This window comes from Dreissena polymorpha, chromosome 9 (genome assembly GCF_020536995.1).
Source record: "Dreissena polymorpha isolate Duluth1 chromosome 9, UMN_Dpol_1.0, whole genome shotgun sequence".
Lineage (NCBI taxonomy): Eukaryota > Metazoa > Mollusca > Bivalvia > Myida > Dreissenidae > Dreissena > Dreissena polymorpha.
The window spans coordinates 13,490,617-13,517,316 of record NC_068363.1 but is presented as its reverse complement, the minus strand read 5'-3'; the positions used below and the strand labels follow the sequence as shown (position 1 = coordinate 13,517,316).

Genomic DNA, 26,700 nt, shown 5'->3' with positions numbered 1-26,700 from the left:
TTTTGCATACTTTTTTACCAACATCACCCCAACCTATAAACAAGAGCAGACAACTCTATCAAGCATTTTGTCATAATTATTGCCCCTTTTATACTTAGAATATGCATATTATTGATAAATCTATGTTAAAGTTTGCGTACTACCCCAAATATTTCCTATATCCTTTGACATATTGCTTGTATATGTTGCAAACTTGTTTACCAACATGACCCCAACCTATAAACAAAAGCAGACCACTGTATCTAGCATTTTGACATAATTATGGCCCCTTTTACACTTAGATAATTGAACATTTTGCTTAGATTGCCATAACTTCTTTATTTATGATCTCATTTTATTATAAATTTGACAAAACAACACTTACCTGATTACCACAATGGATTCCATCCAAACAATACCCCACGCCCCTACCAGAATCCCCCCCCCCCCAACCTCACCCCCCCTTAAAAATATTTTTTTTATTTAAACATCATCTTATAAATTACCCCACCCCACATTTATACCCCCCTCTCACCCCTTACCCCCACCCACCCCCCTCAACCCCTCCCCCTAAAAATTTTTTTTTTAAACATCATCTAATAAATTACCACACCCCACATTATGCCCCCTCTCACCTCCCCCACCCCCCCCTACCCCCCCCACCCCCACCACCCCAATTTTTTTTTCTTTTTTTAAACATCATCTTATAAATTACCACGCCCCACATTATACCCCCCTCTCACCCCCCTACCCCCCCACCCCCCTATTTTTTTAAACATCTAATAAATTACCACACCCCACATTATACCCCCCTCTCACCCCCCACTACCCACCCCCCCCACTACCCACCCCCCAATTTTAATGCCCCCCTTCGAAGAAGAGGGGGTATATTGCTTTGCTCATGTCGGTCGGTAGGTCGCTAGGGCGGTCGGTCGGTCCGTCCACCAGGTGGTTTCCGGATGATAACTCAAGAACGCTTGGGCCTAGGATTATGAAACTTCATAGGTACATTGATCATGACTCGCAGATGACCCCTATTGATTTTGAGGTCACTAGGTCTGAGGTCAAGGTCACGGTGACTCGAAATAGTAAAATGGTTTTTTGAATGATAATTCAAGAATGCATATGCGGCCAACAGGGCACACTCGGAACAATATTACTGAAGCAACTGGTCTGTAATCCTAAATCTATAATTATCAGTCAAATGAAACATCATCCTTTTAGTAAAATACAGTGGATCAGTAAAAATATTATCAGAATATGAGATTTTTTGTATATTTTGTATATTAAATATTGTGTTAATGTTTAATTTTGTTGATTAATATAAATATAAGCAGGACAGGGGAGGTAATACACTACAGGGGAAACAAATGCAATAAGTTTAAATTTATTGTTACAGATTTGCCTCCCTTGTAATATATTTAAATTTTACCAAATGTAAGGCTAACTGCATTTTTGTAATGCATACTACTACTACTACTACTACTACTACTACTACTACTACTACTGCTACTACTGCTGCTGCTGCTGCTGCTGCTACTACTACTACTACTACTTCTGCTACTACTACTACTATACTACTACTACTACTACTACTACTAACTACTACTACTGCTACTACTACTACTACTACTTCTACTGCCTACTACTACTACTACTACTACTAACTGACTCTGCTACTACTACTACTACTACTACTACTACTACTACTACTACTACTTCTACTACTACTACTACAACTACTACTACTACTACTACTACTACTACTATTCTTCTGCTACCACACACCACCACCTACTACTACTACTACTTCTACTCTATTACTATACTACTACTACTACTACTACTAACTTCTACTACTACTACTACTACTTCTACTACTACTACTACTACTACTACTATTTCTTCTGCTACCACCACCACCACCACCACCACCACCACCACCACCATTCACAGTGACAAAAAACGTATTCACACAATGGCTGCTACTACAACTTATAGCCCATATAGGGGGGCATGCATGTTTTACAAACAGCCCTTGTTTTTTTTTCCTTTTTTTATTTTTGAAATATCGTCTAATAAATTATTGAATATGAACAATTTCCCCATGATGGCTTACGTTATACTGTCAAGCACTCGAATAGTCGAGCGCTCTTGTTATGTCCCCCACCACTTTAGTGGGGACATAATGTGTTTGCCCTGTCTGTTGGTTGGTTGGCGTGTTTGAAAGTTTGCTCCAACTTAAATATTTTGCCATAACTTTTGCAATATTGAAGATAGCAACTTCATATTTGGCATGCATGTGTATCTCATGGAGCTGCGCATTTTGAGTGGTGAAAGGTCAAGGTCATCCTTCAAGGTCAAAGGTAAAATATATAGCTTCAAAGCGGTGCAGTAGGGTACATAGTATTTCTGACAAACACATATCTTGTTTTACACTGTATGCAAATGACCGAGTGGAGTAAAGACGTAGCAATACTACCAACTGACCAACCATCTAAAAATTGTGATCCGAAAACAACGGTCACATGTGGACAACGGTCACTTTTGTCATTTCCCTTGACTGACCGCTGTTTTCAGTTTTGACTGTATAGGTAATTTCCATTGTTGCTGTCTGGTGTGGTTTGTATATGCATTTTAAAATTTATCCTATTACCAGATGAAAATCGATAATATAACAATGATCGTATAAACTTTATCTTTATACTATCGCTATTTTTAGACCATGGTTTTCCGACCTCTATCTTAAGAACACTATATGTTTCAATGTGACGTCATAGCAAATGATGACGTTGAAGTAAACAAACACTTCGGAGTCAACTTGGAAAACCAGCGCTGTTTCTTTGAATTTTAAAGTATTTTTACTCTTTTTGAACGATAAACGACCACAAAATAATAGGATAAATAGAATGTTATGTGAGTTTTGGATAAAGATCAAGTTTATTATGCTCAGCTCGAACCATGTTAGCGCTCGGCAAGCCTCGCGCTACATCGGTTCTAAGCCTCACATGATAAACTTGATCTTTATCCAAAACTCACATAATATTCTCTATATATTAATTCTATATAATGAGTAAGCTGCAAACAAATACGCTCATGATACTAACACATGATCCGAGTGCATGTTAAGTGTTTTTCCATTTTTCAAACTTTATGCCTTTCTTATTCGTCACAAATTTGACATGCAATATGTACAAAAGGTTTTAGGTTTGTTTAAATTTATTCATATAGGAGTTTTAAATCACCTAAATTATATGACATACATGTTTTTTTTGTTATAAGCCTTATACCTGGTGCATTTTTTTCCTCTAACTGGACTTTGCTAATTTGCTTCTTCCTTTTATGTCTAGTATTAACAGAAACAGAATAAAAGTTTGTGAAAGAGGACACTTGAACAAGTGGTATGCAATGCATGCACTGTCTATGCAAACATGACCAAACCTTAAGACCAGGGTTTTTTTCCACTTTTTGGGATGATAGCCCATGGCTTTGGAATTGGGAATTTTATCGGCATTTTCATGAAATTGGGAAAATAAATTCATTAGCCTTTTTTTCCACACAAAAAGTCCACTGATTAGGGAAATACTAAATTTGATATAACTCTTTACAATCATTCAAATTAAAAGAAAAAAATCATATAGTACTTTGTTAGATGTAATTGAATTACAATTGAGATAAAATACACATAAGACTTCTTTCTAAAAAAAAAAAAAAATTTTTTTTTTTTTTTTTTTTTTTTTTTTTTTTTGGAAATTGGGAATTTTTTGCCACATTTTGGGAAAAAAGTATACTTTTTGGGATTGGGAACATAGCCGAATTTCGGCTATAAAATCGGGCCAAAAAAAACCCTGTTAAGACATTTTGTAGTTACCTTGATGAATTTTGAATGTATTTTGTAATCAACTCCAGCATTATTCATATATATTAATGTACCATATTTCAGGCTATAATTAGCTTGAAGAGTTATAAATGATTTTTTTTCATAAATACCAATACTTTTATTAGAATCTAATAGTTTTTCATATTTTCAAAATTTGTGGACATTTTATTAATCCTTTATTTCAGAAATCATACCGGTAATTGTCAATTCTCATCCCAGGCCAAAGGCCCATGGATTTAGAATTATATATATAATTATCCCCACGCTTTTTGAAAAGCGTGGGGATATTGTGGTTATCTCCGCCGTCTGTCCGTCCGTCCTGGCCACTATCACCTCCTACACTATAAGCACTAGAACCTTGAAACTTACACACATGGTTGCTACGAGCATATGTGCATAAAACCGTGACATTCTGGGGGCCTCAAAATGGTTAAGCAACATGTATCAATGAGTCTGATCAAAATGTTAATCTACCAAAAATACTTGAAGTACAAATTATTAGTCAAAATAATCATCTCAGTTACTCTCAAAGTATCAATTAATCACATTAACCCCAGAATAGATTGCACTGTCTATCAAAGTTCAATTTGTATCACATATGTATCCATCACAATGTTCATCACTAGTTTCTCTCGATTTCGCTTCCACATAGCACTTCTAACGGATAGAGTTTTACGATTGGCCTGGTTGTGTGTCCATTGCACGTACATGAAAAGCAACTTGGCGGCCGCCTCGTACGTCTGCTCCACCGGTGCTCTCTGTGCATGCGGGTACATGTTCATGTTGACATCCGTGCATGAGGTGTAGCGAAAGCCGAAGCCGACGGGCGCGGCTCCGGTGCTCGGGTGGCGGTACGGCGTACGTTGCGCAGGCGGTGATCCGCGGGAATCTTGGTGAGAAGCGGTCACCGTAGAGCTCACCGTCGGACTATCGCCACGTGACTTTTCGGACAACACGTTCGGCTTCTGATCTTTGCTCTCGGAGCCGGACGAGTGCTTGGAGTCGGACGAAGAGCGGAAATCGGGCATGCTCGTGTCATGTGACTGGGAGCTTGCCCACTGAAAACTGCGGCGACGGCGACCGGGAAACTGAGATCGTCTCAGTTTCCAATCCGCCGTCTGTCCGCTCGCTCTTCATCTCTGCAGAGGAGACGCTTGTCTTGTCGCACAATGCAGCTCCTGCCGGATCGCCGAAGCTCCGCGGTCGCTCGTGGTTGCCGTCGGCGCTGCTAGGATATGTCGGTTCCGGGTGTTCTGAGCGTCCGCCATAATTAGGCCACAAGGGAGTCACAAGGTTAACGTTTGCGTAGCGGCCTTTGTGTGAGAAACTGTTCCGGTAAACTGAATGTGTAGGATGTGGCTGCAGGTGGGCGACGGCGGCGGGGTGATGGAGCGTCGGATATACGCCATTGAAGTGAAATCTAGTGGGTGGTTCGTAGCCATTACCAGGCGGCGACATCCTGCGGGTCAACGGCCGGAAAATGGCTGTGGGTGTTTCTGGTACGCCGACCATGTTCGAAAGGCCACTTACGAAAGGGAATTCAGTTGCGATGTTTACGTGAGAGTTGTGTTGGTTTGATTGCCGGTACTCCGATCTTGTCAAGTCGAGGTACTCTCCGTACGGATACGGGGACCGTCCATCGTGCGCCGCCCGGGAGCCGTCGTATACTTCCCTCCGGAACTGGAAGCTGCAAGGCACCCTCTCGTGCTGCACAGCTGTCAGATGAATGGTATCGACTGGATTATGTAATACATGTTTATTTCTGTTCTCCAGTGTAAGTGGTGTATCGTCGGGATGAAATGTCGTCTTCTGAATGTCCAACCTCGTATCTGCTTGATCACGCTGTGCTAAGGGATGAAATGTCGTCTGTTGACCTCCTAAACCCGTATCCCCTTGACCACGCTGCGTATCCATGGAATGAAATGTCGGCTGCTGACTCCCTATGCTCGTATCCCGTTGATCACGCTGTGCTAAGGGATGAACTGTCGTCTGTTGATCTCCTGAACCCGTATCCCCTCGACCACATTGCATATCCATGGGATGAAATGTCGGCTGCTGTCTCCCTATGCTCGTATCCCGTTGATCACGCTGTGCTAAGGGATGAAATGTCGTCTGTTGACCTCCTAAACCCGTATCCCTTCGACCACGCTGCGTATCCATGGGCTGAAATGTCGGCTGCTGACTCCCTATGATCGTATCCCGTTGATCACACTGTGCTAAATAAGGGATGAAATGTCGTCTGTTGAATGTACAACCTCGTATCCGCTTGATCACGCTGTGCATCTAAGGGATGAAATGTCGTCTGTTGACCTAAACCCGTATCCCCTCGACCACGCTGCGTATCCATGGGATGAAATGTCGGCTGCTGACACCCTATGCTCGTATCCCGTTGATCACGCTGTGCATCTAAGGGATGAAATGTCGTCTGTTGACCTCCTAAACCCGTATCCCATCGACCACGCAGCGTATCCATGGGATGAAATGTCGGCTGCTGACTCCCTATGATCGTATCTCGTTGATCACGCTCGGCGATTGGTGTGCCTAATATCATGCGTAAATCCATCATGTAAATTTCTGTTTCCAGAATTTCATCATCGATTTCTTCAGTTTCCGTGTTTGATAAGATTTTTTCGTTAAGTGTCTCTAGCATTTCCATTTTTGTCTCCAACATTTTCAGAAGTAAGTTGATTTCTATCAGCGTTCAATTCTCTTTCATTTCTTCGATTTTCTCTAGCAAAATAGCGATTGTGCGTTTATTACCTCTTCTATGTGATCGTAAATTCTGTAAATTCATCGTACTTCTAGTGTAATAGTCACGGCACCAAAATATAAAGACGATGTAAGTAATAAGACGTTGTGTTAAGGTTCGTTTCTTTATTTCAACTAACGATAACATAATAATAGGATATGATGTTACTTATAAAACAACGTTACATAAATTGGCGCGACGTTACGTTTACGCGCCAAAACCGCGACAACAGTCAATCTCAACTATGCATTGCTCCATTACCAACCCTGGGAAGACCCGCCCACATATGCCACATCCACCCAAAATTGTCTTTTACTATTACTTCTTGATTTCTACACCGATTCACTTCTAATTGATATTGAACTTCTCTTATGACAATATGGTAAATCTTAACTATGCATGGCCTCATTAACAACCCTGGGTAGCCCCTGGGTCAAACATGCGGCGTGGGGATACGCGTCGGCCTCTGCCGCGCCATTTCTAGTTTATTTTATTTTTGCTGAAGACAATTTAAATGTTACATGCATTGTTCCTGTTTTGAACAGGTGTGTCCAGAAGTAGTAGTGCAGATTCATTTCCCCTGAATCAGAAATATGGTCAGTTTAAGGTAAGATACTTTGTTGAAAAATGATTATTATTATTCCCACGCTTTTCGGAGAAAAAGTGGGGATATTGTGGTTATCTCCGTCGTCCGTCCGTCCGTCCGTTGTCCACATTTGGTTTGTAAACATTCTAGAGGCCACATTTTTTTGTCCGATCTTCATGAAACTTGGTCAATATATTTGTATCAATGATACCTCGATCGAGTTCGAAACTGGGTCATGCTGGGTCAAAAAGTAGGTCACTAGGTCAAAAAAAGAAAAACCTTGTAAACACTGTAGAAGTAACATGTCATGCCCAATCATTATGTAACTTTGTCAAAATAATTGTCTTATTGATATGTTGGTTGAGTTCAAAAGTGGTTCCGGTCCGTTGAAAAACATGGCCGCCAGTGGGCGGGGCAGTTTTCCTTATTTGGCTATAGTGAAACCTTGTAAACACTCTAGAGGCCACTTTTCTTGTCCGATCTTCATGAAACTTTTCCTTTTTTTTATTCAATATAAAACATACAATGTAAATATGTGCATAAGCAAGAACAAAAGTGGTATAATACAACAGTTATCATGTCATAACACATATTATACATGATATGCTAGGATATACTGGGTTTTTTTGGTGTTTTTTTGTGTTTTTTTGTTTGCATGTGGTGTATGCTGTTATTTTTAAATGTAATAATCAATCCTATAGATGAGTTGCGTAGAGTTAATTTAGGTGGATGACAACTGGACTGGGTTATGAAAGTTTATGCGTTTCCATTTTTGTTCAAAAATATGAAGTTTATCGTTGTTGAGGGCTATTTCTTTTTCAATTTGGATCTTTAGTTTTAAATAGTTTATAAAACAGTTGAAAGTAGTTATTTGTTTTTTGTATTTGAAGCCGAATATAAAATATTTCATTAATATGATAATGTGGTTCACAGTGTTATTAATTTCTGGTATTTAAAAAGTATTCACACCGAAACTGATTTTTAAGACAGACAGTTTTAATTTTAATTGTTGTTTCTCTAGAAATGTTTTTAACTGGTTCCATAGAGTTTGACTATGTTTGCACTCCCAGAAAAGGTGTTATATTGTTTCAATGTGTTCGCTGCATATATCACATAAATTTGTGTTGGATAGGTTGCACTTAAAAAGGTATTTATTTGTAGCTATGATTCTATGGACATATTTATATTGACAATTTCTCAGTGTGCTATCTATAGTTGTTTTATATGGTATGATAAATGTTTGTTTCCAATTTAATTCTTTTTCTCGAAGAAGGCTTTGCCATTTATTTTGAATCTTGGAGTTTTCTGCAGGGTGTTTGATTTGTAGTTTGTAAAATATTTTGTTTGTTTTGTTTTGCAAGTATGTTTTCCGTGAATGATGTTTGAGTACATGGTGTGTTATTTGTATTACTGTGAAACCATTATTATTCGTCCGACATTTTTTTTTCGCGTTTTTCGTCCTTCGACCGATGGACGAATTCAAGATCCTAACGAACAATCATGTCCCATATTTGAAACAAATAAGACTGAATTACCGTAGGCATGAGGCATTTAAATCCAGCGTAATCCACGCATATACACACGGCTCGAAATTAACACTCGCACACTCGCAAAATGCGAGAAAAAAAGATTGCAAGGTAAGTTATAAGCCACTAGTATTTTTTGCATATAAAGAAATAGTGAAAAAAAACGAGTTATATTGCTTTAATGCGTTCGACGGCGTGAACGCTAAACCGTAGGTCATTTTTTTGAACGTCCGAATACCCATATGCGGAAGCGCGCAACTTGTTTTTTGACTGGTATACTTATAATACAGATACACAGATGGTATTGATAAAAAGAACATGAAACAGTCGACTATTCACACTCAAGTTAAATCCGGTTTTGACACAAAGGGGTGTTCATTATACAGTGTACAGTGTACTGACAACTGACATTTCCTGTAAAACGCGAATGCAATAAGGCTGTATCGAATGCGTCGACTTCGTTTAGGTATAATAGTGTTGATTAGCGCTAATTGTTAACAACTTTATTACCCATTGTTTGTATTGTGTTTTTCAGGGGTGATGCAGATTATACAGCCTACACGCGGCGAATCCGGATTAAAGACAATACTATTAAACGCAATTAAAATATGACGATGTGTGAAATATATTATGCGCTTTGTTACAAATTAATAAAGAACATTTTGATTTGTGTTTGGTTGTTTGGTTTCAAATATTTACGATGCAAAACGCTTGAAACTTTAATGAAATATGACCAAAATAATTTGCTTACGCTAATTATAACCCATAATGTTCGCACCTTCTCTAATTTGCGCCGATAAAGGTAAGATTGTAATCAGTTTGACCGTGATAGTAATGGAAAAAGACTAATTGGCAATTGGCTTCGTTGTTTTAAACACTTGTTAACGATTATTCAGTCCAACTTATCCGCTTATCATAACAAAGAACGTGTCAATGACATAAAATGATAAGGGACAGTTTCTATCACCTAAAATAACAGACTTGCTAATTGGCATATGCCAAACAAGGCCCACCTCCTGCAAGTGACTACCAAGTGCTGCACCTCTCTTTCCCCAGCACAATGTTTTCGCAACCGCGTATTACATGTATTACAAACAAATCGGACGTTTTTTGTTTTGTTTTTTCAAAACCAGAAATGGACGAATTTAAGAGCGGACGAAATAGTCATTTTTATGAAAAGGGCGAAATTTTGTGCCGACGAAAATAAATGGTTTCACAGTAATTGTAGATTTAATATGTATGGGTATGCTTTTAATTAATGTGTAATACATTAGGAAATTGCCTGAAGGTATTCCGTATATATAACATATATTCTCAAAAGAATAGAAGTCTTTTATTCTGTAATCGTTCAATTGGTCGACATATTTTATGTTTTTTTCAAACCAATGTTTATAGAAAAGTCTTATTGTTTGAAGTTATGTCTTTATTGTTCCATAGAATAGTTTTACTGGTGATTTGGGTTTCTAGATTATGAGTAACATTAGTCCATACCGATAAAACATTAGATAGAAATATGTTTTCGTTTGCAATTTCATGCAAAATGTATTGCTGATGTTACATTCAAAAAGTAAGGAGTCACCATATTTTTTTAGGATTTCCTGGTAGAATGATTTCCATTTACTTGTATTGGTATTATCTAGATATCTTTTAACCCAGCTGCATTTGATTGCATTCAAGAACGAGTAGATGTCCGTTAATTTGATACCTCCATTTTCTACAGATTGAATTAACTGAGTTCGCTTAATTTATCAGGTTTATCGTCCCATATGAAATTAAATATTTCTGATTGTATATCTTTAATAATATCATTTGGTGGGTTTGGGAGAACTGTTAGTGTATAAATTAACTTAGGGAGTGCAAACGTTTTCAACACCGTGATTTTTCCGATTAGTGTAAGTTCACGATGCTGCCATGATTTTAAACAATTTTTAAATTTTTGTAGTTTAGGCAGTATGTTTTTTAGAACTGTTTCATTTTCATTGTTTGTAAAGGTAATTCCTAACGTTGTTGCTTCATCTGATGTCCAGTGGAATTTCATTTCTTTTTTAAGTTGAATATTACTTTGTTTAAATTTACCTACTCGTAGCACAGTGCATTTACTTTTGTTAAGTTTAAGACCCGATGCCATTCCAAAAAGGGTAAGCGATTCTATAAGATTATAGAATGAGTCAATACTGTCATTTAAAAAATAAATTGCGTCGTCAGCAAATAGGGACTGTTTAATTTCTTCGTCAGGTTCTAGCGATATTCCATTTATATGTTTATTTGATTGGATATAGTGTGATAGATACTCGATGCATATAATAAATAGTGAGGATGAGAGTGGACATCCTTGTCGTACCCCTCGTTCGATGTTAAAACTGTTTGAGAAGAAGCCATTGTTAATTATTATACTGTTAATATCTGTATAAAATAGTTTTACCCATTTAATTAGACTTTCACCGAAATTCATATTTTCTAAGCAAGAGAACATAAACGAATGGTCTAGTGAATCGAAGGCCTTTTCAAAGTCTGCAAAGAAGATGAGGCCAGAATTGTTTGGTTGGTTGAAATAATTTATGCATTCTTGTATCAGACGTACATTTTCACCAATGTATCGTCCTTTAATAAAACCAGGTTGAGATCTTGAAATGACTGATGGTAATACTTTTTTTATTCTGTTTGATATACTTTTAGTTGCAATTTTATAATCATTGTTAAGTAGACTAATCGGGCGCCAGTTTGATAAGGAATCTAGGTTTTTTCCAGGTTTTGGAATGAGTGATATTATACCTTGTTTTTGTAGCGTAGTTAGGGTTTTGTTGTTAAATGAATAGTTAAGTGAATTAATTAAATGTGTTTTAATATCGTTCCAGAATATTTTATAAAATTCGACTGTGATGCCATCAGATCCTGGACTTTTGTTATTTTGCATTTCTTTAAGTGCTAATCCACATTCATAATAATTCATTAAGTAATCCGTCGCACAGTTGTTTTTCTTCTTGATTTAAAGCATGATGTGTATTTTTAAAGAGGGTGTTATCTTCAACATGTTTTCGTTTATAGAGTGTTTCGAAAAACAAACGTTGTTCTTCTAGTATTTGAGTTCTGTGTGTTATATCTTCGCCATTAACTACTAATTTGTGTACAGTTTTTTGTTCACTTCTACCTTTTTTCGATGTTTGCGAAGTATTTTTATTTTTTTCATTGTGTTCAACATGCTGTGCACGTGCTCGTAATATAATTCCATTGAGTTGTGTATGATAGATTCCTTCTAATACTTGTTTTTTTATGTTATTTAATTCTCAATGTATTTGGTATCGTTTGTGTTTGTTTCATGTAATTGTTTTTCAAGTGTTTCAATGATTTTGATGGTTTCAGTTTCAAGTTTGCGTGTTTCTTTTTGTTTAAATGATGTGTATCCAATTGTTGTCTTACGTATATTTCCTTTAATTACTTCCCATAAGGTGTTTGGGTTCGCATCTTTATTATTTTGAACTGTATTAAGTATTTCTTGTTTTATTTGCGTTTGATATTGTGTATCTAATAATATGCTGTTATTGATTTTAAAGTATCCTGGGCCTCTTTCAGGTTGTATTTTGTGTATTTTAAGTTCAACTAGAGAGTGGTCAGTCATGAATCCTGGTTTTATGCTTCATGTGTCAATAATATTGCCAAGTGGTTCAGATATTAAAAAATAGTCTAATCTGCAGAATATTGTTGGTTTTGTGTTTGAGTGCCAGGTGAATTTGCTTTCGTTTGGATTTACTGTACGCCAGATGTCTATCATATTGTAGTTTTCAATTATGTTATTTAAAATGTTTCTATTTTTAGGATGAGTATAAAGGTTTCCCTTCTTTTTATCTAGTAATGGGTTAAGGACAGTATTGAAATCACCACCGACTATAATGTTTTTATCTTGGTTGTTAATTATAAAGGATTGTAATGTTTCGTAAAATGTGGAGTCATCTATGTTAGGGCCGTAAACGTTGATTAATGTTAATTGTGTTTCGTGTATTTTGATATCTATACTTGCTTGTCTGCCAATTATTATTTCGTTAATGCCTTGTTTATTACTATGTTGTCCACTGAGATAGATGTCTCCGTCCCATTCATCTTTTAAGATTTGTGCTAAAGTATGTGTCAAGTGACTTTCTTGTAATAGGCATATATAATTTTTTTTTCGTCTAACTATTTGAAGATGTTTATGCGTTTGTCTTTATTGCTTAGCCCTTTGACATTCAAAGTGCATAATTTAATCATTTAAAGAGGTGAAGGGTGCTGTAAATGCTAATTTGTGTGTGCTTGTCCAGTTAGTTTCTATTTGAAAGCATGTCCAGTTGGTTTCCCTACTGTAAATATATATACATTTACGCAAAAGATGTACAAAATACATTCTATCTTTATACAAACAAACAGAAAAACATAAAAACACAGAAAATATAGAATACAACATGTGAAAAACAAAACAAAAAAACAAGCGAAATACAACGAAACAGAAACAAAATGTACAAAAGGAGTTTCAACATATGAGGATTGATTGTGGCTACAATCAAGACATATAGGCTAATTTACATCTCAATACATGATTTAACAACATATATTTTACATTTGATAATATTTGGGGTGTATCAATTACTTAAATCCGAAAGTGTTCCTAAAATTAAAGAGACATTTATTTTTTACATATAAATTGCTTATAAGCAATAGGAGAGTTTGATTTATCAAAACATTTTTTTTCTTCTAAAATCTAAAACCCACACTCAAGCTTATTACAACACACATGTGTTAAACAAACAAGGAACAACACATCCACATATTAAATACAAATTGTCAAATTTATCAAAATATTTTTTTCTTCTAAAAACTAAAACCCACACTCAAGCTCATTACAACATACATGTGCTAAACAAACAAGGAACAACAAATCCACATATAAAATACAAATTGTCATCAATGTTCATGTGTTGCAGTCATGTGAATTACAGTCATATCTAACCTTAACAAAAACTATATAAACCGGTAAATTATTAAGCATACTTCGATAAAGTATACGACTTTAAACAACGACTTCATCAACGTTCATGTGTTGCAGTAGTATGTATTATAGTCATATCTAACCTTAACAAAAACTATATAAGCCGGTAAATTATTAAGCACACTTCGATAAAGTATACGACTTTAAACAGACAATTACAGTCCACAATTTTTAAATCTCTACATCACTTTAGTTAAATTCAAATTATATATTAATCAATCTCCGTGAATGTACTGCAGATAAATATGAAAACATAAACAAAACACACATTTCTGACCTAATTCCAGGGTTAACACACAGTCACAGATCAGCGAGGCGCCCTAGATAAAAATAAATTAACCAATCAAATTGGCCGGGCTTTAAATAGAACCAAATGGAAAAACCATGACTATAGTCTGTTTCAGTCATCCAGGTAAACAAACAGGTTATTCAGGCCAAGGGGAAAAAAAGTTCTTTTCTCATGTCACCATCAACATGCCCCGACTCAATTTAAATTTATGTCACATATCTTATCACCATGAAGCTATTGTTATTATAACTTTTTGTAAAAGTTGCAGCAGCGAAGTAATTTTACATAACACTATTATTGTGCAACAACATGAAATGAACAAGAACTATACAGTTTGTATAATTGACCTAAACAGGTATGTATTGGAAAAAGTGTTGTTCTTTCTGAGTGGACTGAGATGTATAAAAAAAATCATACCATTCAAATTGAATATAGACTCTTCAATTGAAAACAATGACACACAAGGGCTGGTATATTAACAACAGCATACAAGTTCCATAAAAGGTACAAGCTGGTATATTATTATTAGTTATTGTTGCCAGTTGCACAATTGTATATTTGTATTATGCACAGGTAACTATTCCCTACACATGTTGACGTACGTTTAATAGGATATGGACTATAACAATCCCATTCACCTTTGATTATAACCACAGAATAAAAAATACTGATTTTCTCAAGCCAGCTGTTAAAAGTATAGTCTGTATTCAAGGCTAATAGGTGGTATTGTTTAGTTTATAAAAGTTTCTTACATTCAGCATGCAATTAGTCATTATTTAATTTAATTTCTAAGTGTGGAAGAATGCTTTTTTTTTCTCTGCTTTTGTTTAAACTTTACTTACTAGTTCCTCGAAAAATGTTAAATTACGCATAGTATTTTTTACAGAGTTGAATTTCTGTTAAATATGCAAAGATATTGTCTAAAAAACAAATAGCACAGGTAAATAATACGAGAAGAATTATTAAATGTTTATTAAACAAGAGTATATAGTATATATAAGTGATTCATATGTAATTTGGGACATACCATGTTTCAACATTGCCGTGTTCATTTATCATAGTAATGTTCAGGTTTTCTTTAATTTCCGCTCACACCAGTTCTCTGAATCGTCTGAACTCTTCTATCACATTATTGACATTGTCATAAATGTCAAATTTGACGCGTTCATCCGCAACGGTTTGTCCATAAACGGAACCATTAAAATACCAGGCACTACTAATGTCAGGGTGTCAGAGAAGCCTGTTGGGGTTGGTGACGTCATCAACCAATCTAAAGCCACCGATCTTCATGGGGGCCCTTTTCCGCATAATGGTTGATTTTGATGAATTATTCCGTAGCCTTATGAGTACTGGCCGGGTCTGTCCTAGTTTTGTTGAGATTCGGTGTATGGCCACAATATCAGTAACCAGTAGGTCAACATCTGCATGATTCTTCAGGATTTGTGTAACGGCTTTGGTGATTGAGTCTTCGGTTTCATCGCGATTTTCTTGAATATTTAGAATTTTGATGTTATTTTTCCTTGAATATTGCTCGTTATAATTGGCTTTCATATGGGCCAGTTTGCTAAGTTTATAGGTTTTTTCTATTTGTTCATTCATTGATTTGGCGTTGGTACTTGTTTTATCTTCTAATCTTTTTATCTGGTCTTTTAGATTTTTGTTTTCATAATCTAGTGACTCTATATTAGATTGCACTTCAACAAGTTTTTCACTGACTAATTTTTCAATCTTGTTATTCATGTTTTGCTCAATTTTGTTCATTAGACTTGTTACAGTGTTTGTAATGAGTTGCTCCACTTCTTCCTTTTTCAGCATACATTTGAGATCATCCCTCAAACTTGTAATGGTGTCAGTCATGGTTTGTAACTGTGTTTGGATTATTTGGAATTCTTCCATGCTTGAGTTGCTAGCTTCACTATCTGTGCGTGATTTTTTTACAGCTTGTTTTGTTTGGGGTTTTGCCCCTGAGAAGTTCAGTTTAGGCTGGCCTTTTAATGCAGTTTCACTCATTGTATTAATTGTCAAGAACAGCTATTTTCTACCTATTACGTTTTGATAGACCAGCAATTATTCTGCAGTACAGTTATTTTCCCCGTATCTTGTTTTGATAGTCCAGCAATTAGTCTGCCACAGCTTTTAATCCAGGTATAATCCAGGTGAACACAGGTATACACTGGGGTTTTCTCAAGATTGTATCTGGTGAATTTCAATTCAACAAACACTCAACTAATGTACATCCTTTTGAAATTTACACTTTCAAATAATTCCTTTTATCTCATAATATTTTCAAATTTTCACTTTTGACACTAGATGCACAGTACATTCATGCACATGTTGTACTAAATTTTACTATTACTTAATCACTATAAACATGTATTTTTGGTGTAAAATTAGAGAGCAAATTTATCAGCACATCACACCTGTGATGACCCTCATGACCTCCTCTTGAAACTTGGTAAGAAGATTTGTCCCAATGATACCTTGATCGAGTTCAAAACTGGGTCATGCTGGGTCAAAAACTAGGTCACTAGGTCAACAAAGAAAAACCTTGTTAACACTGTAGAAGTCACATTTCATGCCCAATCTTCATGTAACTTTGTCAAAATGTTTGTCCAAATGATATATATCTAGGTCAAGTTTGACGTTTGGTAATGTGGGGACAAAATCTAGGTAATGTGGTCGAATCTTACAAAAACCTTTTAAACACACTAGAGACCATAGTTTTGGTCCAATAATGATGATACTTGACTTGGATAGTTTTTTTTAGCTCACCTGAGCTGTGCTCATGGTGAGCTTTTGTGATCGCCTTTTGTCCGTCGTGCGTTGTGCGGCGTCAACATTTGCCTTGTGAACACTCCAGAGGCCACATTTAATGTCCGATCTTCATGAAACTTGGTCAAAACATTTGTCTCATTGATACCTCGACTGAGTTCGAAACTGGGTCATGCTGGGTCAAAAACTAGGTCACTAGGTAAAAAAAAAGAAAAACCTTGTGAAAACTGTAGAAGTCACATTTGATGCCCAATCTTCATGTAACTTTGTCAAAATGTTTGTCTAAATGATATGTTGGTTGAGTTCAAAAATGGTTCCGGTCCGTTGAAAAACATGGCCACCAGGGGCGGGGCAATATTCCTTATATGGCTAAAGAGAAACCTTGTGAACACTCTAGAAGTCACAATTTTTGCCCAATCATCATGAAACTTGGTTAAAACATTGGTTTAATTGATATCTCGGACAATTTGGAAAATGGTCCAGATCGGTGAAAAAACATGGCCGCCAGGGGGCGGGGCACTTTTCTCTATATGTATATATTGAAAACATTTGAACACTCTAGAAGTCACATTTTTGGTCCAATCTTCATGAAATTTGGTCAGAACATGTGTTTTCTTGATATGACAGTTGAGTTCAAAATGGTCCAGATCGGTGGAAAAACATGGCCGCCAGGGGGTGGGGCAGTTTTCTCTATATGTATATAGTGAAAGCATTTGAACAGTCTAGTTGTGATAAGCCATAATGTTAAAGAAAGATAACCTGTACATACTTTCTAATAGTTAACTAATAGTTAACTTCCTGTATAAACCTGGGACTTCTTTCATAAAATGTGGTGTACATAAAGACAGTAGTTTGCATGCAATTTAATAAACCTATGTCATAAAATAACTTTACATGTACTAATACACTGTAGAGCCTTATCTTTGATCTTTACTTATGAACCAAGTTAACCTACGGTGTTTTGGTGTATTTAGCAGACTACTGTGCTATGAAACACTTTCCATGGCAACCTTGTTATTCGGCATTTTCTTAATTAGAAAGACTCTTTTGATTGAAATAACTTTTGTAAATTCTTCTTACTTTTTACATTTGAGTCACTGGAGTTTTCCACTCTCCATAAATTGTGTTCTCTAGATTAAGTTAGACTTATTTTATAAACAAAATTTGTGAAGCAACTTCTAGACTAACAGTAACTAATATTTATATCAGTTTTAAGTTCGACTGGCCAGAGGCCAGCGGGGCTTATGTCATGGTCCTGTGTCCGTCGTGCGTGCGTGCGTGCGACCGTCCGTGCGTTAACTTTTTCTTTAAACATCTTTTTCTCCTAAACTACTGGTCCAATTCTGATGAAACTTCTCAGGAATGTTCCTGGGGTGAACCTCTTCCAAATTTGTTCAAATTATGCTCCTCGGGTCAAATTTGACCCTGCCCTGGGGGGTCAAAAATTGAAAATTTGCTTATATAAGGCCTATTTTGTGAAAACTTAAAAAAAATTCTCGTCCATAACCATTGGGCCTAGGGCTACCAAATTTGGTATGTAGTGACATCTTATAGTCCTCTACCAAGTTTCTTCAAATTATGCCCCTGGGGTCAAATTTGACGCTGCCCCGGGAGTCAAAAAATTGAAAATTTGCTTATATAAGGCCTATTTTGTGAAAACTTTAGAAATCTTCTTGTCCATAACCATAGGGCTTAGGGCTACCAAATTTGGTATGTAGTGACATCTTATAGTCCTCTACCAAGTTTCTTCAAATTATGCCCCTGGGGTCAAATTTGACGCTGCCCCGGGAGTCAAAAAATTGAAAATTTGCTTATATAAGGCCTATTTTGTGAAAACTTTAGAAATCGTCTTGTCCATAACCATAGGGCTTAGGGCTACCAAATTTGGTATGTAGTGACATCTTATAGTCCTCTACCAAGTTTCTTCAAATTATGCCCCTGGGGTCAAATTTGACCCTGCCCCGAGGGGTCAAAAAATTGAAAATTTGCTTATATAAGGCCTGTTATGTGCAAACTTTAAAAATCTTCTTGCCCATAACCGTATGGCATAGGGCTACCAAATTTAGTACGTAATGACATCTTATAGTCCTCTACCAAGTTTGTTCAAATTAAGCCCCTGGGATCAAATTTGACCGTTCCCCAGGGGTCACAAAATTTAACATATGCTTATTTTGGGCCCATTATGTGCAAACTTTAAAAATCGTCTTGTCCATAACTATTGGGCTTATTTCTACCAAATTCGGTATGTAGTGACATCTAATAGGTCACTACTTAGTTTGTTCAAATTATGCCCCTGGGGACAAATTTGACCCTGTCCCGGGGTTCACAAAAATGAACATATGCTTAAATAAGGCCTATTTTGTGCAAACTTTTTCAGGTCACTAGGTCAAAGGTCAAGGTCACGGTGACCCGAAATCGTAAAATGGTTTCCGGATGATAACTCAAGAATGCTTATGACTAGGATCATGAAACTTCATAGGTAAATTGATCATGACTCGCAGATGACCCCTATTGATTTTTAGGTCTCTAGGTCAAAGATCAAGGTCACGGTGACCCAAAATAGTAAAATGGTTTCTGGATGATAACTCAAGAATGCTTATGCCTAGGATCATGAAACTTCATAGGTACATTGATCATGACTCGCAGATGACCCCTATTGATTTTCAGGTCACTAGGTCACGGTGACTCAACTTAGAAAAATGGTTTCCGGATGATAACTCAAGAAGGCTTACACCTAGGATCATGAAACTAAATAGGTACATTGATCATGACTCGCAGATGACCCCTATTGAGGTTCAGGTAACTAGGTCAAAGGTCAAGGTCACGGTGACTTTACACAGTAAAATGGTTTCCGGATGATAACTCAAAAAGCTAATACGCCTAGGATCATGAAACTTCATAGGTACATTGATCATGACTCGCAGATGACCCATATTTATTTTTAGGTCACTAGGTCAAAGGTCAAGGTCACAGTGCCAAATAATGTATTCACATAATGGCTGCCCCTACAACTGACAGCCGATATGGGGGGCATGCATGTTTTTCAAACAGCCCTTGTTATATTTTGAGATGATTGTTTACAAAGAAATATGCTACTATTGTATTTGTTATAAATGTGTGAAAGGCTCTTAAGAAGGAACTAGAGATAATTAACCCTTTACCAAACACTAACAGGATTTTACAGGTTTGTTGCTGACGACTTTATAAATAATTGTGATAAAAGGAGAAATTGCTCAAGATGAGCAATTTCTCCTTTTATCACAATTATTTCTTCCCTACCTGATCATATCCTTCAGATTCCATTACAATTTAATTGTCGTCTGCAACCTCTTTCAAATTAGGAATGTCCAAAATGTGTCGTTTTGTAAAGGGCTAAGGCATTTTGATTCATATGGGTCTTGTGAATCTGTTTCAAATCAAATGCGTAGATTTGATCTTCAGCATCTAAAAATATGTGAAATAGAAAGAACGACAATATCTTTTGGAGAGATAAATGTACCTATGTTATAAGCAAAGGACCTGTGCAACAATTCCCGGGCTTTTTAGTCTGTTTAGTTAACACGGTAGTAACTTTTTCCATATATAAATGCTCACCCTTCCAACTTTAAGGGCCCAGTGGGACGAGGGATAGAAAGTCAAATGCTTGAGTACATTTCAACCCATGCGCATTACACATTTTTTTTCGCATAAAAAACAGTGGAGCGATACAGGGCCATCATGGCCCTCTTGTTTTGACAGATTGTGAACTTCTTTTTACATTCATTAAGGTATTTGCTGTATTATTTCATTTTTAACGATGCATAGATTCTTTAGACTAAAGTTAGTTATTTTTATTAAGCTGCTTTCGTTTTCTCTTATAGATTAATTATTTGAGTGTATTGACGCATATCTGACTGGACACCTTTAGTTAATTGAATTACAACCAGTAAATGTGTTAGAAATAAGCGTTCTTTAATTAGACTCGATAAATATTTCCGTATAACATAAGTGCTCACACAGTTAAATAACTCGTAACCGTCGCGTGACCGGTTCACTTGCGTAAGCGAACGAGACCGCACTACCACAGTCGTTTATAGTAAAACATTGTGAATACTTTTAGTCACATTTTTAGTTCAATCTGAATGACACTTGCTGGTCTTCTCACATGATGACAATCTTTATGAGCATGATATTTTTTGCTCATGGTGAATTTTTGTGATCACCTTTTGTCAATTGTCTGTCTGCCGTTGTGCATCATGAATATTTGCATTGTTAACACTGTAGAGGCCACATTTATTGTTGGATCTTCATGAAACTTTTTCAGAAGATTTGTCCCAATAATAACTTGGACGAGTTCAAAAATGGTTCCAGTCTGTTGAAAAACATTTCCGCCATGGGGCCATTTGTTGTTCATTCTTCATGAAACTTGGTTTGAACATTTGTTCTATTGATATCTTGGGCTGCAAATAACAGGTCATTTCTTTTTATCTCAGGTGAGCGACTTTGGGCCTTTCAGGCCCTCTTGTTTATGATATCTAGGCAAAGTTTGACATTGGGTCATGTGGGGTCAAAATCTTGGTCAAGAGGTCCAACAAATCTTACAAAAACCTTGTAAACACATGTAGAATTAGCATTACTTGCAAATGTTTGCATTGCAAAAAACCCATGCAAATGGACAGTACTCAATCAGAATTAATCATATGCTCACACTGCAAAAGTAAACAGAAGAGAAACAATCTTAAATATGCTCAAGAGTACTGAATTTTCAACTAAGCAATGAACAAGGCCTTGTAAAAAAAGGTGAGCGCACTAGGGCCATCTTGGCCCTCTTGTTTATCAAAGTCATTATACTTCTTGACTTATTTATAGTGTAGCAATACTGAAATATATTTAGGTAATTTAGCTAATTCTAGTGCCTATCCTATGAAAATGGTATAATAAAGCCACAGTTTCTCTCAACTTGGAGTTTAACTTCCAATTTTTCCTTAAGAACTTAGTAAACTTAAGATGATTTTGTTATATGGTTTTAAGTAAGTTATGGTTGTTAAGATTTTACATATAAATACTTATTACAGTGTCATTTAATCATATGACTTTTTTGCCTAATCAGCATGAACTTTGATTAGAACAATTGTTCTAATGACATCTCAGCTGAGATAAAAAATGGTTCTGGATAAAAAGCAAGTTAAGAAGCCAATTTCATAAGTTCACTTATTTTGAGGGTAAGGTAGGCACCATAGGGTCTTTGACCCTCTTGTTTGTTTTCTGATTAAACATAAGTTCTAGAACATTTCAGTGTGTGTAATGTTCAATATTATGCGTGGATCCTTCGCATATTCTGCTAAACTTTAAATCACATAATATTTGCGGTTGGTTTGTTTTAATTGTTAAGTGTCTAGTTTTAAGCACTTTAAAAAAATAGAAGCATAATAAAGAGAATATTAATATATATACTTATATTCTGCGATATCATACTCATCAGATAAGTGTGTGAAAAGGTGTGGCAAGCATCGTCTTTTCCAATGCCAAGTCTGACATTTAAGGATATCAAAAGTCATGCACCATAATATATATATATATATATATATATATATATATTCTCTATATGCAGTTATGCTAAAACATAATCATAATACCACCTATCTGTCTGTCTTTATTTCTAATTTTTTGTTCAAAACACCACATCACATAACTTATTTTAAAGTCATCAAAATTAATAATATTGCTATTGCTTTTCTTTCAGAAGTCATATGATGACTCCCTTACACAGACAATGGTGGGACTATACCACAATATGATGCAGTCAGTAGGAGCCATTATGACACACAATCATGTCTTTGGAACTGGTTTTAGAGTTGGTTCCAAATATATTATGACAGCAATGCATGTGATATCTGAAATTCAAGGTAAGAGAACAGTACTGCATAAATTTAAGAGTATTAATATAATCTACTGTTATAGATTTCTTACTGTGTTGTGCAATGCCATTTATTAATCAATTAGGCATGTGTGATCAATTAATTTTTAGCTCGGCTCTTTTCGGAAAAAATCCGAGGAATTGTCATGGCCAGCTCGTCCGCGTCTTGCTAAAACCTTAACATTTGCTCTTAAATCAAATTGCTTCCACCTACAACTTTGAAACTTGTAGCTGCACCTTGAGGAGTTCTACACGCCACACCAATTTTTGGGTCACTAGGTCAAAGGTCAAGGTCACTGTGACCTCCAAAAAATAACCTGCACACGCTGCCGAGCGTTGGCACCCGCTATGCGGTGCTCTTGTTGAACTACCATTAAGTCCTAACTTAAATAACTGTATTTGTCATCCCACAACGTGACCCTTTTCCCTTCCTCCTCGGCAAATACCCTTCCCAATCAAAACACTGCCCTTTTAAGAAATACAGTAAGGTCATGGGGCCAGTATCATTAACTATAAGAATATGCATATTATTCCTCCTCATGATTGAATCAGACTCAAAACTGAAAAAAACGCCTTTGAACACCAAATTAAGCACGATGAAGAACTCATTTAAAAAAGAGAAAAACCTTCAGTCTAATAGGAATATTGAGTTCATTGTGTTGTTCTAGGCCATGAATGACTTGTTCAGGTATCTTAGCATTTATTCATAAGATGGAATCAACTGAATAGAGAATGAATCACACCCCTGTACCACCCTTCTTTCCTACCTACCTACCTCTTCTGACTGTCTATATACCTCCATTCACCCTTTTGTTTCATCCATTCTTCCTTCCATGCACCATTCCTGCCTCCCTTTTGGCCCCCCCCCCACTTTCTATCTTTCTCATTTCAATACCACACCCTTTTTACCTCCATTCATTCATTGTTTCTCCTCCCCTCTTTCAAATTCCATTCTACTAGTATATTTATTCTTTTTAGTCGGATTTTTTTCGAAAAAATCTCGGCTTATAGATTGATGTTGTCGGGCGGGCGGGCGGGCGGGGTGGCGGCGTGCTCGAAAATGTTAAAGTTCTTATTTCATGGTATAACTTTGGTATGCTTGGACCTAGAGTCTTCAAACTTGACATGAAGGTTGGCCAGGATTAACAGATGACCACTGGTCATTTCAAGGTCATTCATTTGAAGGTCAAGGTCACTGTGACCTTCAATATAAAAAATGTTAAAGTTGTTATAACTTTGGTATGCTTGGACCTAGAGTCTTGAAACTTGACATGAAGGTTGGCCATAACTAGTTAGTAACCACTGGTCATTTCAAGGTCATTCATTTGAAGGTCAAGGTCACTGTGACCTTGAATGTAAAAATGTTAAAGTTCTTATTTCATGGTATAACTTTGGTATGCTTGGACCTAGAGTCTTCAAACTTGACATGAAGGTTGGCCAGGATTAACAGATGACCACTGGTCATTTCAAGGTCATTCATTTGAAGGTGAAGGTCACTGTGACCTTCAATATAAAAATGTTAAAGTTGTTATAACTTTGGTATGCTTGGACCTAGAGTCTTGAAACTTGACATGAAGGTTGGCCAGAACTAGTAAGTAACCACTGGACATTTCAAGGTCATTCATTTGAAGGTCAAGGTCACTGTGACCTTCAATATAAAAAATGTTAAAGTTGTTATAACTTTGGTATGCTTGGACCTAGAGTCTTGAAACTTGACATGAAGGTTGGCCAGAACTAGTTAGTAACCACTGGTCATTTCAAGGTCATTCATTTGAAGGTCAAGGTCACTGTGACCTTGAATGTAAAAATGTTAAAGTTCTTATTTCATGGTATAACTTTGGTATGCTTGGACCTAGAGTCTTCAAACTTGACATGAAGGTTGGCCAGGATTAACAGATGACCACTGGTCATTTCAAGGTCATTCATTTGAAGGTGAAGGTCACTGTGACCTTCAATATAAAAATGTTAAAGTTGTTATAACTTTGGTATGCTTGGACCTAGAGTCTTGAAACTTGTCATGAAGGTTGGCCAGAACTAGTAAGTAACCACTGGACATTTCAAGGTCATTCATTTGAAGGTCAAGGTCACTGTGACCTTGAATGTAAAAATGTTAAAGTTGTTATAACTTTGGTATGCTTGGACCTAGAGTCTTGAAACTTGACATGAAGGTTGGCCAGAACTAGTAAGTAACCACTGGACATTTCAAGGTCATTCATTGAAGGTCAAGGTCACTGTGACCTTGAATGTAAAAATGTTAAAGTTCTTATTTCATGTTATAACTTTGGTATGCTTGTACCTAGAGTCTTCAAACTTGAAATAAAGATTGGCCAGTACTAGAAGATGACCACTGGTCATTTCAATGTCATTCATTTGAAGGTCAAGGTCACTGTGACCTTAAATGTTAAAATGTTAAAATTGTTATAACTTTGGTATGCTTGGACATAGAGTCTTCAAACTTGACATGAAGGTTTGCAAGCACACTTAGATGACCACTGGTCATTTCAAGGTCATTCATTCTAAGGTCAAGGTCACTGTGACCTTGGATGTAAAAATGTTAAAGTTCTTATAACTTTGGTAGGTAAAAATGTTAAAGTTCTTATTCCATGTTATAACTTTGGTATGCTTGTACCTAGAGTCTTCAAACTTGACATAAAGGTTGGCCAGTACTAGAAGATCACCACTGCTCATTTCAATTTCATTCATTTGAAGGTGAAGGTCACTGTGACCTTCAATATAAAAATGTTAAAGTTGTTATAACTTTGGTATGCTTGGACCTAGAGTCTTGAAACTTGACATGAAGGTTGGCCAGAACTAGTAAGTAACCACTGGACATTTCAAGGTCATTCATTTGAAGGTCAAGGTCACTGTGACCTTGAATGTAAAAATGTTAAAGTTGTTATAACTTTGGTATGCTTGGACCTAGAGTCTTGAAACTTGACATGAAGGTTGGCCAGAACTAGTAAGTAACCACTGGACATTTCAAGGTCATTCATTTGAAGGTCAAGGTCACTGTGACCTTGAATGTAAAAATGTTAAAGTTCTTATTTCATGTTATAACTTTGGTATGCTTGTACCTAGAGTCTTCAAACTTGAAATAAAGATTGGCCAGTACTAGAAGATGACCACTGGTCATTTCAATGTCATTCATTTGAAGGTCAAGGTCACTGTGACCTTAAATGTTAAAATGTTAAAATTGTTATAACTTTGGTATGCTTGGACATAGAGTCTTCAAACTTGACATGAAGGTTTGCAAGCACACTTAGATGACCACTGGTCATTTCAAGGTCATTCATTCTAAGGTCAAGGTCACTGTGACCTTGAATGTAAAAATGTTAAAGTTCTTATAACTTTGGTAGGTAAAAATGTTAAAGTTCTTATTCCATGTTATAACTTTGGTATGCTTGTACCTAGAGTCTTCAAACTTGACATAAAGGTTGGCCAGTACTAGAAGATCACCACTGCTCATTTCAATGTCATTCATTTGAAGGTCAAGGTCACTGTGACCTTCAATGTTAAAATGTTAAAATTGTTATAACTTTGGTATGCTTGGACCTAGAATCTCAAACTTGACGTAAAGGTTTGCAAGCACACTTAGATGACCACTGGTCATTTCAAGGTCATTCATTTCAATGTCATTCATTTGAAGGTCAAGGTCACTGTGAACTTGTTATTGTTGTTCATGTATATGCATGCATTCAAAACATAACACAAGGTTTGCTCATGCCTTGAAAAGTACTTACATTTCATTTTGACCTTTGAACAATATTTCAGTAATTTAAGTATTGCATTGACAAAAACACGAAAGGTACTTTCCTGTCATTTAAATCAAAAATCCGGCTTCAATGCGGTCATCTCCGACCGCGGAACTCTTGTCTTAATTATGTTCTGTCCCTTGTTAGGTGAATGTTCATGCTATATCATTAGTGAGCACTTGTCTTATACTGGTATTTCATTTATCTCATATTTGTATTTTTGCAAAAATAAATAAATGTTTTCAATTGATTAG

General features: G+C 36.3%; 1 protein-coding gene and 1 long non-coding RNA gene across 2 annotated transcripts in view; both read left to right on the top strand.

Moving 5' to 3' along the window:
* LOC127845871 (uncharacterized) overlaps positions 1 to 23,373 on the top strand; it is a 78,435-nt gene extending 55,062 nt beyond the window's left edge. Inside the window, exons 8-10 of the mRNA XM_052377045.1 lie at positions 7,154 to 7,215; positions 22,521 to 22,683; positions 23,363 to 23,373. Of these exons, the coding sequence (XP_052233005.1) occupies positions 7,154 to 7,215; positions 22,521 to 22,683; positions 23,363 to 23,373 (236 nt within the window). The remainder of the gene's footprint in view (positions 1 to 7,153; positions 7,216 to 22,520; positions 22,684 to 23,362) is intronic.
* A 451-nt stretch (positions 23,374 to 23,824) lies between these two features.
* On the top strand, positions 23,825 to 25,525 carry LOC127846664 (uncharacterized). Its single transcript, XR_008033601.1, has 3 exons — positions 23,825 to 23,971; positions 24,127 to 24,471; positions 25,404 to 25,525. It is a non-coding gene; the product is annotated as an uncharacterized LOC127846664 (long non-coding RNA).
* The last annotated feature ends 1,175 nt before the right edge of the window (positions 25,526 to 26,700 follow it).